Below are 14429 nucleotides of genomic sequence, written 5' to 3' on the forward strand. Positions count from 1 at the left end.
GTAGTGGAGGGCTACGATCCACTGCGCTCTAATCGATTTCGCCTCATCGCACTTTATTGGTCCAAAGTGCCCTCTAGGATTGCTTTGGTCCTTACACGGTTCTAAAGCAAAAAATCGCGTGTGAACTATCTAAAAACGCCCCTGCATCGCCTGTTCGTGACCGTCGTCTCTAACCGCTGACCATCTGTAACCTGCGACCACAATGATCGCTTTCGTCCGGGAGGGGGAAGAGTGTAAGCACCTTGCGTGCACGTCATCTTCATCTGTACATATTCATCATCGTTGGTCATTTCGTCGGAGAGAAGACGAAGCGTGAATAAAACGCTGCTGGTTTCTAGCTGCTGCTTCAGCTGGGCTGGCAATAGAAAAGAGATCCTGCCGGTGCTTCCTGCTGTCTCAGAATGTAATAAATATATGTGGTATATAATTTGAAATTATGCACATTTACAAAATAAATAAAAATGACGAAAAAATAAAAAAGGCCGCTGTTGACTCTATGGAAGCTTCATGCTTCGCTGGTAGACGAGGAAGACATTGCACAGCGCGTGAGGACAGCTTTGGATTCTTGGTTCGCCTTGAGTCTGCAGTCATTTGCAGCTTGGGAGTTCTTTAAGCAACAAGATTGGAACATAGCTATAGAGATTGGTTGAGTCAGGTCTTCAAATTCAGTGAAGGAAAACGGCTGCTGCTGAGCCTTCGTAATTAGCACGAGCTTGAATGTTAGGCTCCTGGCTTATACACTGAGGAAAGTCCTATTGTGAATTACCACCTTAAAGAGTTCGATGCAGAGCGCTTTCGAGCGGGCCGTGTGCGGTCTCGTAACGATCATGCTTTGCAGTCTAAGGAGGCAACTAGACAACCATTGCTTAATGAACGTCGCTATGCAGCTGTCAAACGAGTATCTGAATTCTATTGTAGTGGTGGTGGTAGTTTATGGGGTTTAACGTCCCAAAGCGATTCTCGCTATCAGAGACGCCATAATGAAGGAATCCGGAAATTTCGACCACCTGGGGTTCTTTAACGTGCACTGACATCGTGCAGCACACGGGCGCCTTGCTTTTCGCCCCCATCGAAAAGTGGTCGCCGAGGCCGGAATTCGATCCCGCGTCCTTGGGAACAGTAGTCGAGTGCCGTAACCACTGCGCCACCCCGGCGGGGGTTATTGTAGCGGTGCCTTGCTCACTAATTTTGATGTAATAGTAACCGAGTTTGCAAGTCGCTACACCTGTCTTTCTTCTGCCACTACAGGTAATGCTGTTGATGTTCATGTAGAGTGTCTTGTTTTTATGATTAAGCCGCTTCATGAGGATGAATGAAGGCGATAAGTCCTCCATTAACCTTAACTAAAATGGAAGACGAAGTTGACCGTTTGCTGCTTTCCAAAGCTCCGGGTCCTGATTGTCTATCCGGTGAATTTTAGAAAACAAAATCTGCTTTCTGCCCTGCCCTACTCCAAATTTTTGAGACTACCCTACTGGAAAACCAAAAGTTCTACGTGGTAATAACCTCATAAAATCTCATCGAATTGCATAGACTCTCATACGGTGCACATCGTTATCATAAAATATCGTACATAATTTATGATAATGTACAATAAGTTATGAGACCTTATGCAATTATATGCTACTTGTATGTGATTTCTTTTGAGAATTGAGTGAGATAGTGTGAGAAAATGTGGTTATTGTCTCATACAATTTTTTCAGTAGGGCAGTAATCACCCAAACTTTAAAGATGCTATTTTTAAGACAAGGATAGGCCACAGTACACATCAAACGGGATAACACCTGCTGGCGAAGTCGGGCGATTCGTGCTTGTGTCGGATCAAAGTTGAACCAGGCTTGTTTTTGATCCTTCTAGCCCTGCCCGCGTAGCGTAATGTGCTGAGGGTCTCCTCCAGGTTGCTGTCTGCCGGGCTGAAGCAGGCAATCATCCCAGTGTGGCTGTTGCCCCCCAAGGAATCTAGAGAAATAAAAATGAACGCGGAAGAGGAAACTCAGTGCTAGGAAGTGACGCATCTGTAACGTAGTTACCATAAACCACGTATAATGCTACCTCCAAACGATAGGTTGCCTAGTCCACGAACATACAAGCGACATCGAGAACAACGTTTTTAAATTACTTTTTAGTAAATATTGGTCCTCCAAGTCTTTCTGGCTATATTGGCAATAGTTCAGTGGCAAAAATATAACGGTCGCTCTGAAAGCTAAACCTAGAAATATCCCATAAAAAGCGTCCTTGGAAAACAAAGGACAGACCGCCGCCGTCTAGAACTGAATTTCAGCGCACCATGACCTCGCGTATTCGTTTCTAAATTGTTTATTCACGAATCCATTTTGCTCGTAAAATTGGCTGGAACTATAATTTCACCGATATCCCTTTTCTTGTCTTCTAGTTTTAGAAATCTCCGAATTTGGCAAGGCTCGCCTCAGTGTGACTAGAATTTGGAATTATTTCGACGCAGACCAATACGTACTCAGCGTCCTTTTAATCACTGTAGAGCCTCCCCAGTTTGTAGACACCTTATTTTAGTTAAACCCTCGTAGAAATTAAATGCTTCTTATCAGAAATGGTTCCCATTTTTGAGCCAGCTAGGATTTACTTATACCTCCAAATTTACAATGTGCAAAATGAAGGGGCATAAACAATAAAATATGCTTTATCACCCATAGTCTAAATCTCACAGCACCTTGTTAGAGGGTCAGAAAACTTTCTGCATATTTCGAACAGTCTTTAATACATCGAGGGAAACATACGTGGTGATCCCATAAAAATGTTACTTATCACGTATCAGCCGAAATTTACGGTTGTTTAATGGTACTCAGAGACTCAGACGGCACTAACAAAGTGTCTTATCACTGTGTTCCCACCATGGCACGGGTGATGCTGCACAGTTTTCCTCCTGAGTGTACTGCCACACACATTAGAGCGTAGCTGATGTGTATACCATGTTTAAGCAACCACGCTAAAGGACAGAGACGAGTGGAAGGATGTACACAAAGAGACGAGTGGAAGGAGGTACACAACGACGGCGGAGGTGAACAAAGCATTTGTGTACATCCTTCCACTCGTCTCTCTCCTTTCGCACTGTTACTTAAACATGGATGATCACCAACTAGCCCAAACCTCCGTTCTTCTACAGCTGATGTGTAACCCCTCCCACATTGGTCGCGTGCTCAGACTCGCATGATTTTACAATTGCTGTTCGTCGTCTGAAAATTTCTAACACCGGCTTCAACCCTTTCAGAATATAGTGTCCCATCTTTCTCCGTATACTCTGTCACTGGCAAAACCCTTCCCTGTTACCCTGGTAATTTCGTAATATGCATCTTCTAGGAATGCAATTGCACAGACGCCAAGAGTAGATCGATGAGCTTTCACCACGGCGCAGCTTTTAGACACAGCACAGACAGGCAGCTGTCAGTGGTAAAAAGAGCACATGGTGGGCGCATGGTAAATCCCGCCTAATCTGGAGCAGGACAGTGCAGTTTGCATTGGCGAGTCTCTCATGGACAACACTACCAAGCTGACGTCTCGCACCAGTCAACTGCTATGCCACTTTGAGAAATACTGCAGGCGCACTAATTTAGTATGGGTACTGCCACTTCTTTCACGGCGGAGTGTGAACAATTATAGACTTTTAGTATAGTAAACTATTGATTGCGGATCTAAGAGAAAAGAGGTCAGTGTCCCGTAAATAATCATCCGAGTTGCATCATCCACAATCCCGCTATAGTAAACTGGAATATATTAAAGTGAAACTCAGTTCTTATTTTTTTATTGCATGAGCGACTCTACATTCCTTCATATATACTAAAGCCGTTTGTATTTAGACATGAGTATAGTAAAAGGGCACCAAAACAAATACCTCAGGAGATAGGACACCAGCCCTCCAGGGGAGCCCCAAATAACAAAATTTTATTCACCAATATCACGTCAATGTCGTAGGATAAACTATTGTCTTCCATATTTCCCATTTATGTGTAGCCCTGTCTGTACGGTGAATATGTTGCTCTCGTCATTCTTACTCTGATTTAGCAATGTGCACACATAAAAATCACTAACAAATCAAATACGCTAAGAGTATGGTGCGGTACAATATAGTCGTAAGCAGCAGAGGTGCAGATTGAATGTTTCCTAATATCATCTGTGTGTAAATTAACGCCGTTCGAGGAAAATAAAAAGGTTGGGCATTACTATTAGGACACCCTTACTAAACACTGACTAACAATACCTCAATCTCAACACACGTAATTTTCGAAATACTTTTGAAAATTTTAGATCAAATGTCATTGTAAATTACAAAAACAAAGCTCTATGAGAAAACCTGACACCTACAATATTAAATTCTGGGCAGTTCAATACGGTTGCAGCGCAGCTGGTTGCTGCAGAATCGAGAGCTTCTCAATACCTGGGCCAAACTACAGCTATAACCCAAAGCAAGGACACAACGAAAGGAAATAACATCAGTAGTCGCTAGTATAAGTCAAGATTATGTGAAATGAAAGACGTGAACTGGGATAAAAATATCCGTTCGCAGTTAGTGCACTTTACTTAACGATGTTTAAGTGGACTGAGAAAAACAACGTGAAAAATAAAAATTTTTTTGAACCTCGTTAAGGCACCCACGTTTGTCCTGCAGAGTTTTGTGGATGGAGCCATGACAGACAAAGGAAGTCGAAAATGTAGTCGTTAAATGCAAATCGCATTATTAACTCCAAGTATTGGTCAAAGCTGCGCTCTCTAAAACTTGAGATGATGGTGAAGAAAGCAATTATTGTGCGCTTAGGAGTACACACTCATTCATCTTTTGACACTGATAATGAAATGTCAGCTAAGGGCCAACCAACAGCTAAACCCTAGAACACGATATGATTTGATATCAAGCGCAGTATCTTTGAAAATGAAGTACTAAATTACAACCGTGTGCTGTGATCGCAATGGATAATTTACTATCACACGTAATTCGCTTATCACAAAAGCCATGTAGGACACTGGTTAAGACGTCCTGAGTCACTTGCGTGAGCAATGAAGCAAAGTATTGAACCTCGTAGAGAAATATTCAACCCTACATGTAGTGAATGAAATCTGGCTTTGGAACCAAATTATCGAAACGTCGACTATAAAAGCTGCATGGAAAACATGGCGGACTACAAGCTGCACAAAAACTGTACATTCTCGTCCAAAAAATTCGAAATCACTGGATATGTTACGGAGCGTAACAGTAGCGCACCCTTATTTGAACTATTCTGCAGCAGTTTGACTACTGTGCCTTTTTACCTTCCAGCTGCTCGCCCTTTCCCAGCATTAGAGCTATCCACCAACAACTAGCAGCTTAAACATTGAAACAGTGGCAACAAACCTTCCTTGAACCTTTCGCCAACTGCCTTAGTTTTTCCAGCTCGTTCAGATCCAGCGAGATCCACTGTATGGAACTTGGCTAGCCTTGTGGAGCCACCATCTCCTTTGTCCCGCTGCTCTACAATCATGGTGAAGATTGCGTGAGACCGAGATGACCGCAAGTTTATGTTGGTCGAAGCTGTGCTTCGAGATGCAGAGGCATTCTCAAGGAGCTGGATTGTCTCTTCGGGAGTGGTCACACTTACTTCCGTCAGGTTGGTCACCTGTTCATACAAGTTGAAACAAAAGCACAGACAGTGTATCAGCAAGCGTTCGCGCTCAACGTGAAAGCTGAAAATGGGATCAAAAGAAAGAGCGAACATTTCTAGTACCACCTTTTTTTCATCTGAGAATAAGCATGCAAGGAACATTGCACTGTTTAAAAATACCAAGTATTGAGATTTCATCATAAGGTCAACTTGCGAAACCAAACACGGGCACAAGAAAGGCAACGGGAAGGGGCGCTTCGTCCCGTTGCATTTCTTGTGTCCAAGTGCGTTTTCGCGCCTTGAACATGAACTCTCACCAACTAGCCCGACAAAACGTTATTTCAAGGTAGATATTTGGTCACAGCCCTTTTATAAGTTTAGGAGAAGGAAGAGAGTACATTTATTGTGAGGCTGAAATGATTTGCGAAAGGAAAGTGGGGATTCCAAGACGCCATTGGCCCCTGCCACTGCTCGAGCTCTCTGGATCCGGGGCCGCTCCTCCAGGTCTGAGCTGGACAGGGCCGCCTTCCAGCCCTCCCTAGTTGGACGTTATAACTGCTATATTTGTGTTTTGCTGGCAAGCCTAGACCATGTGGGATGGGTCAGCATACTGCCCGCAGAATTTTCACCTACCCGTGAATGCCGGATCAACGTACGTAATTTAGTATGGCGAGATTTATAAAACACCCGGTTTGAAGCCGTCTAAGGTGGCATTCCTTATATCTGTCGAGACCCTTGGCGGGTCACGGAGCTCCCCTCTGCAGAGACGGAAATGAGTTTCCATCTTCGCATAAATTATGAGCGGGATTGTTATAGTTGCTGCGGTGGAACCGGATTATTTTAGCGGAACCACGGGTAGGAAAGCTCGGGAACCGCGCGAGCGGTCTCGTTCCCCTCCACCATCTGGCGACCGTACACCCATATTATCTGTTTTTTTTTACAAGTAGCTGAATCTGAATTGCTCGTATGTGCCAATAATATTCTGCAGGTGTGTGGCGCTATCGTACCCCTCACGTAATTTCGGCGAACCTGTTGCGAGTCCGACATTATAAACGCTGCGTCGGAGTGGGTGGAGGCCAGTGCAATCGCCACTTCCTCCAACATTATCGCGTCACTAGTTTTTACCGAGAGCCCGTTCACCTGTCTTTCTTCGTGCACAACAGTGATGGTGCAGATGCCGTCCTCGCGGCGGACCCGCTGCATCCACGTAATATATGTGCCTCTCTTACTGCCATAGTTATTTTGCATAAATGTGGCTCTGCAGGCTTGCAGCTTCCCCTTATTATGCTCCCAATTCATGTTTTTAGAGAGCGGCTTTACTGTAAAAATATTTTTCACATATCCCAGATGTCCACTCTGTTTTCGATGATGGGGAGATGATGGGGAAAAGCCCGAGAATTAGGTCTCAGAGGTTTTGCCAGCCGATGCTGGTCACGAACAGTTTAGAAATATGCTTTGTTCTGCGGGCCTCAATCTGCTCCCGTATGCTATTATGGATCCCGATTTGGAGCAGGCACTCCGCATAGGTCCTGGCCGGGAGTCCTAGCGCCTTTTTAACCGCCGCCCGAATCACCGCGTCAAGGGTTCCACGGTCGCTCTTCCTCAGCTTGAGGCAGGGCGCCACGTATTCCCCACGAGTGAAGCCGAACGCCTAAACAAGGCAAACGGTTTCTTGTTCAAGACGTACACCGTTCTTGCCGGCGATCCTGCCAATCATCCTACTAATTAATCCGCAGGTGAACTTTCATTTTTCAGGGTCTTGTAAGTGTTACCCAGGTTATCAATTTGCAATCCCAATACCCGAAGTATGTCCATTTCTGGTATCGGATTGCCACTAACGTAAATGTGTATGTTTTGTCCTAGATCTTTAGGTTTTGCAATGTGCAAGAGTTCTGATTTATTCGGAGCGCACTCCTCTCGGAACGCTCCCACCATCTGCCCTAAGTTACCCATGGAACGACCAGATGGTAACGTCGTACGCGTAGATGGCGTGGCGTACGCCATTCACTGGCGTTTAGCCTCTCTGGGAGCGCTATGAGGGCAACGTTAAAGAACAGCGGAAAAGAACAGCTCCTTGAGGCGTTCCCCGTGTTCCCATATCGATTGGCCCGAATTTTTATTGCCTAAGCAATACTACGCCAGGTTTCAACCCGTAGCGTAAACCTGGCCGGTAGCCACGTCTGACCTTTACAGTGATCGTAGATGGGGCCCCTCTTCAAGCCGTCGGGTAAACCCGGTCGGTAGCCCGCGGAAGCAGAAGAAGAAGAAAGAAGGAAGAAGAATAAGAACAGAAAGAGAAGCTACGTCGGCTTTGCTTACGCAACCTACCGGATTGAACTAAAGCTAAACCTCAGCTAATTTTTTATTGCCCAATCTGATATAAGATTTCTGATTTTCTAAGTTTTTATGTAGCTAAAATATTTCTCGCCGCAATTGTTGCCGTTTGAAATTTTCACTTTTACAATACTTAACGTTTTCAAAGACCATCATCAGGTCCAGGGTCAAAATCGCCCTGTCTCTGAACTCCCTAAAAGGAGATCAATAACTTCCCTATTGATTAAGTGCAGTACATCCTGCGCTGATAGAAGTGGCCGGAAGCCGAACATGGAGGGCGGCAGGAGCCCATGCTGTTCCAAATAGTCGGACAGCCTTTGCCTTAATGCCACCTCCATGAGCTTATCGGTGCAGGACGTGAGAGTGATTGGTCTTAAATTTTCTTTTTTATCTTTATGCCCGGCTTTAGGATGAACATTACTATGGATGTTTTCCAGTCATTTGGTAACATCCCCGAGTCCCAGCAATCATGACTGGCCGTAAAATCTTCAAGGGTTTGATCGTTGAGGTTGGCCAGAAGGCCGACCGTTATCAGGTCGTCTTCCGGTGTCGTATCTCGCCTCATACTCATTAATGCGGTTTTTATTTCTACGACGGGGAATTCTACATCCTAATTATGGTGTTTTTTCTCTAGTGTATGTTCTAAATTCCTCATCTTCATCTACGGTCGTACATGAGTATGTTTCTTTTAGTTTGACGGCGAGCTGTGATCCGTGCCTTTGAAGTCATTGAGTACCCTCCTCAAGTTACTGCTTTGTTTGCCTTTGGATTTATTAGGTTCAATGAAGCACCTCCCTACCCTACTGAAATAACTGTATGGGGCAATAACCTCACATTTTCTCACACAATCTCATTCAGTTCACATCAGAAATCACATAGAAGTCGCATATAATTGCATAAGGTCTCACAGCTTCTTCTACATTATCATAAATTATGTAAGATATTTTTTGATAATTATGTGAACCGTTTGAGAGTCGATGCGATTAGATGAGATTTTATGAGGTTATTGCCACGTAGAACTTTTGGCTTTTCCGTATGGCTGAGAAGGCTCCATGTACTTTTCCTGCTGAGGGTGCCTCAGATGGATTCGCATCTGGATATACAGATGGTTTTTGCTTGAGATCACGCTTATGTTTCTGTCTGTTTGGTTAGCTGGGAAATTTTAATTTTAAGCTTACAGTTCTGTATTAAGGTTTAAGAGCGCAGCACAATGCATAAGAACTACATCATTGCTAATGAGGGTACCCCAAAATAGGAGCAGCCTATTATAATCACGTAACTATATAATCATAGCCGACGTACTTCGAGTTGCACGCTCCTAATCATGCTGTTAGCCCAAAACAATTTAATGCACTAGTGAAGTCTTACCCTTATCGTGCCAGCGTGATCCTCCCGTATCGTCAATGGTTCTCGGAATCAACTTTTGGAGAATAAATCAAAAATATTTTCTTTGTATATCTGCGAGAAAGTAGAAATGACATTAAATCCATGACAAGCCAGTTGTACAACTACAAACCTGATGCCTCCTACATTTAGGTTCAGTTTGTATCTCAAAGGCATGAAAGAAAATTCAGAGTCACTCGAATATTCGCCTGCTTATTCAATGAATTTGCAGTAAAATAAAGAAAAAACCCTTGAGATATAACATACAGGGTTACTTCAAGAGAAATAGGCATATACACAGAAAGCAGAGCATAGACAAGTAAAAGCTTGAAGGGTTAAGACTTCAAGCAAATGATTCATCAGCCAGATTTTATGACTGTGCTTGGTTTGCCCACAAAGTCTACTACGATCGCGCTCGAATCAAAACAGAGCTGGATCTTTTTGCCACTCAGATTGCTAAAATAAAATAAACGCCGCTTATTCCTACTATGTGGTGGTTGTGTAAAAGGTTAAAATCAATAATTCCTTCAGAACCAGCATTCATGTCTTTTGACGACAAACGCAATGGTGCAATCTCGTTGTGGGATGCTTAGGAAATAGTCGAATTGTGCAACACATTAGTGAACAAAGCTTCTCTATTTATAGGGGAACTCGTTCAAGAAGCACCACTTGGGAATGAAGTCTTCATCTCAACAAATATATCGGTGGCGTTTCACTCATGACCTGATTATCGACAGTGATATATACATACAGCAGAATAGCTCTCACAGCTTGGCTCTTTAAACTTTATTGGCCATATTTAGTACATTTTCGCGAATTACACGTCTCGTATTTGCTGTCTTGCATACAATGCACTCACCTCGAGGAAAGTAGCTCGCACAAGGAATATTTTCTCTGTGCTTGTCGCGATATGCTTGAAAATATTGTCAACTATCCTGGAGATAATGCTCGCATCGTCACAGCCGGTGTCATTGGACGACGAGCGCGTTCCCATAGTGAACGTTTTTCCAGAGCCCGTTTGGCCATAGGCGAGAACGGTGGCGTTGTAGCCTTGAACATAGAAGATACATTCTTGGTTTCAAACATAATCGCTGACGTGAACTCATTGAAAATGTAAAATTGGATCTAGCAAGTATAAGCGGACGGGGGCCTCATAGAAAATTAGCAAAACGCACAAACTATACCTACAACTAAGACATGCAAAGGGGGCGCCTCATTTCCTGACAAATTTGGGTATGACGACAATAAGGACACGAAGTTAAAAAATCTATAACGTGAATCTGCTCAAAATCAAAGTTCGAGACAGCCACTGCCTTAGCTTAGGCGTGAATGCGACGTGTGATGGATGTGCACTGTCTGGATGCGATGTAGAGGGCTTGGAACCAATGGCAGCAGTAAGGCTTTCCCTTTTCTTTGAGAGCACTCCTGATGCAAAAATGATTACAGAATGCGCATTCCTCAAAAAAGCCCCAAAAGGAATAGAAAATCACTTTTGCCTAGGCCCTCTTGGTTTTCAATGCCATACCTCTTCTCTCGTGCACACACCTCGGTCACTGCGATTTCAGCTTACAGACGCCTAAGAGAAATGTGCAACACGTACCAAACTGTTCAGTTTTGGTGCACAATATGATGCATATTGTTGCTACTTGAAAAGCGCATTACAGTGCCAGTGTTTTTTCTGTCTCCAGTTTGAACTCTTGCTGCATGTTGCACTTACGGTAGTTCACCAACTATAGGCAAATGAAACAGTTATGTGGGCAGAGGAAAAAAGGTATTCAGTCCTTTATGACTTTTTTGTGCCTGCTGTAATTTCATTTATGGCATGAGAGAAATCGAACATTTTTGTTGGAAACGCTTAAACACACGCACTCTTCAAATTTGCTGGGCTGGCTCAATACCTCGCTACGAGTGGCTTTCAAACCAGCCCCAGGACAAGATTTGCACGCCATCTCGGTAGCCGGTTTCTTCTCATGCTAAGTTGCCAGACTTTCGAGCTACGATTCGAATGTCGCCGCCTTCATACGTTTTGACAAGGTTGGACTAAATACGTTAATTAGGCCACCATCCTAAGCAAAGCCTAAATCACCCGTTACATACTTCGCTAAACCTAACCATACGTACAAAATACGCGAATTAAAATTTAATTGAATGAACGCTACATCATATATTTATATCCATTTATGCTCTGAGCCAAGCTAAATCACCACTAAATGCATTAGCTGCTACGCAGAACGTCACCTGAATGAACGAATCTGGCTCCAAGATCACACCGGGGGCCCTCCTTTTGGCATGGATTGAGAGAAAATGTAACTACATAATTTATAGGCTTAGTTTAACATTCGATGACACTAGAGAAGCAGATAAATGACGCCGTTCAGCAGATAATATGCGGCAGCGATATAGTGCCATGGCAAGTTCTACACCGTAAAATGCACCAGAGGTATTTATAGTGAGTTAATAATCCTGGCATGCAGGACATTTACTCTTCCGTTCGCCTGCCAAGGCCTGCTAAGGTACAGAATTTGACTCGTTTGGGATGTTTCAGCTATCAAAGAGCCCATTCCATCTCTCCCATTAATAGATGGGTTTATTGGTATGGAAGGCAGAGAGACTGGCCGGAATGATTAAAATCTGGCCTGCTACTCTGCCCTGAGGAAGGGGAGAAGAGAGAGGATCAGATGGGTGACGATGTGGGAGAAGGCCTATGGAAAAATTATGCAGGCACCATAGTTCGCTTTACAAGCTCGAATCGAGTCTGGTGGCGCACCAAAAAGGGCAGACAGCCCGAACTGCCTGGACACCCTTCCCCTTGTCCTTCCAAGCGCACAGCAGCAGCTCCTCCGACAGAGGCCTCTTATCCAAACGCTTCGAAGAAACGGAGAGGGCAGTTCTTTCACGCGCATATATCAAAATATGTTCTGGGTCTGTACCGTTCTTTTAAGACAAAAACCTTTCAAGGATCACGTTGAAAATCTCGCGCACGCGATATTGGTTTCCCAGATGTGTCCGGCAGACGTCGCAATTGGTTCTAAAGTCGACATAATTTATCCGGCCAGGACGCCGAAATACGTTTTGACGTCGACATAATTTCCCGATTCGGCTACTTCAGACTAGTTCCTATAAAAGTCCAGTATGGTCCATGTAAATCCTTTCAGTCTCGCGTATCAAGCAGAGGAGTCCTAAGATGCCGATGTCACCGACCACGACACCAAAGGAAAGAGAGAAACGAAATTATAACGAGTGCACAAAGACAATATACAGGTAGAAGAGAACAGGTAGAAGAAAAGAAGGTGCAAACGCTCTCGCCATTAAGCTCTTAAGTGAAATTAAATGCAATCCTGTAATTTGTTTGTAACTGTGTTTTTGTTGTATCTGAATGTCCATTGAATTTACTGGATAAGGAGCCTCACTGTCTGACGATCGTCTTTGACTCTCTTCACCTCTCAAAATAATAATACATGTACAGGTGCTGTTAAATTTCGTATCCATTGAAGTTCAGCCATTATGCAGTCATTTCAAGCCACAAAAATTTGGTTGTTGAGAAAGTGTTTGCTACGGCTGCAAATACATTACAATGTTTAAATAAGGTAGAAATATTTTATTCTGCATCTGGAGATAATGTAAACCAGTGTAATGAGCATGCATGGAACCATTTCTGTTTGCTGTGCGTGTTATGGAGCTACTCACAAGAAGAATTTATTGAAAAATTCAAACCGATTTTAATAAAGCAACTTCTTCACGCATTACTGTTGTTAAGCGCCTTTCTCAGCTGTTTCTTTACTCGTGGATTAGGAGCGCGCTGGCACACATTGGCCATCTTACGCATTTTGTTGTTGCGGTGCTTCATCATGCTCTACACAGCACCACAAGAACAGATAAGTGGTGCAAGAACACTGCGGTCTATCTTTGCTTTTCGGAGCAAGACTGCAGTGACCAGCGTTTTGTTCATTACCCTTAAATAACGTTTAGCGTGCAAAGGTTCATTTTCTAATTCATCGTGCTAGGCAACAAAATAATTCAGCCTAATTTAGCTATACTATGTTACTACGTTAATAACGTCTTCTAGAAAATCAACCAGCTATACGTCATCCCCATACCTAGCCACGAAGGCAAGGGAAACCAGGAGTACTGGTTTAACAAGATTTGTAGGCGCTTGAAAAATGGCGCTAATCTCTCATTTCCGAAAGGTAGCGAGTTCGTCAGAACCTGACATTATGACAAACGTAGTAACAATTTTGGCACTACAACAATGCGCCAACACCGTTGTTCTCTTTAACGGTCATGCAAGAAAGGTAAATAACGATGCTGCTACATTTTCGTGTCTCCAGAACCAAGTTTACCCGTGGGATAGAAATGAAAACTTTTAATCGTTATTTTTGTGGGCAGGCTTTATATGCTCACCTTCAAATATCCTGGGCAGCAGGCTGGAGACGCATGCCTCGTAGACCTCAGCCTGGCTCGATTCTTCAACGAAAACGTAGTCAAATTTGAACATTTTTTCACCACGTAAAACTATAGTCTGTTCATTCGGCACTGTCCGTGTGCAAACTTGGCACCCTTCCAGTACTTCATTGGACACTAGTGGGCGGCAGCGCACCGCCACTTTCACGGGGATAGTTTTCTCCATTCCGGTTTTGATTGAGCAAGAGGTCTGCAGAGAAAAATGATAATCAAAGGGTTAAACTTTGTCCGAAAGCAGCTAACGAGGAAATGAAAGAGAAACTTTGGAGGTACAGCAGTAGCTTGAAACATTACTACAAAGAGGTGTGCTGCGCATCTGGCATTGCAATGAGTTGCCGCAATTCACTGCAAATTCAAAAATGAGCCGACGCATTCATTCAAGAGCCTCACAAATCCGGTACGTTTAAATTCATCAAGTTTCTCCAGCGCTTAAAAGCAGATGAATGCGGAAAAAACAACAACAGAGAATTGCTTAAATAATACATCTATGCTCGATTTTAATAAACAGGAACAGAGAGAGTGGTTGAAAGCAGCAACCAGCTGACGAATCTGCCCGTGCACAACTATGGTGTCCCTGGCTTAGTTCCGCGAGTTTCGCCGTGGTCGGCCAAGGCTTTAATTGCGCATGCGCCATCGCTGCGCAAT

At 43.7% G+C, this 14429-nt stretch overlaps 1 protein-coding gene across 1 annotated transcript; it reads right to left on the bottom strand.

Annotated features, from left to right (window-relative positions):
- Positions 1-1768: 1768 nt before the first annotated feature.
- LOC146184008 (chromosome-associated kinesin KIF4-like) lies at positions 1769-13950 on the bottom strand. Its single transcript, XM_084608473.1, has 4 exons — positions 13725-13950; positions 10183-10373; positions 5360-5621; positions 1769-1959 (listed from the first exon to the last, which is right to left on the bottom strand). The coding sequence occupies exons 1-4, from the start codon at positions 13948-13950 to the stop codon at positions 1769-1771; spliced, it is 870 nt and encodes a 289-aa protein (XP_084464599.1).
- Between the last annotated feature and the right edge of the window lie 479 nt (positions 13951-14429).

Source organism: Amblyomma maculatum, chromosome 7 (assembly GCF_055883805.1).
Source record: "Amblyomma maculatum isolate TAMU_Amacu chromosome 7, ASM5588380v1, whole genome shotgun sequence".
Taxonomy (NCBI): domain Eukaryota; kingdom Metazoa; phylum Arthropoda; class Arachnida; order Ixodida; family Ixodidae; genus Amblyomma; species Amblyomma maculatum.

What these genes read in the sequence shown, in the direction of transcription:
- LOC146184008 (XM_084608473.1), bottom strand. Translation starts at nt 13,950, where the DNA reads ATGGAGAAAACTATCCCCGTGAAAGTGGCGGTGCGCTGCCGCCCACTA. An exon ending in GCTGCCCAGGATATTTGAAG is followed by an intron (nt 10,374 to 13,724) that starts GTGAGCATATAA and finishes TCTATGTTCAAG; the next exon opens with GCTACAACGCCACCGTTCTC. An exon ending in TGGCGAAAGGTTCAAGGAAG is followed by an intron (nt 1,960 to 5,359) that starts GTTTGTTGCCAC and finishes TTATTTCTCTAG; the next exon opens with ATTCCTTGGGGGGCAACAGC.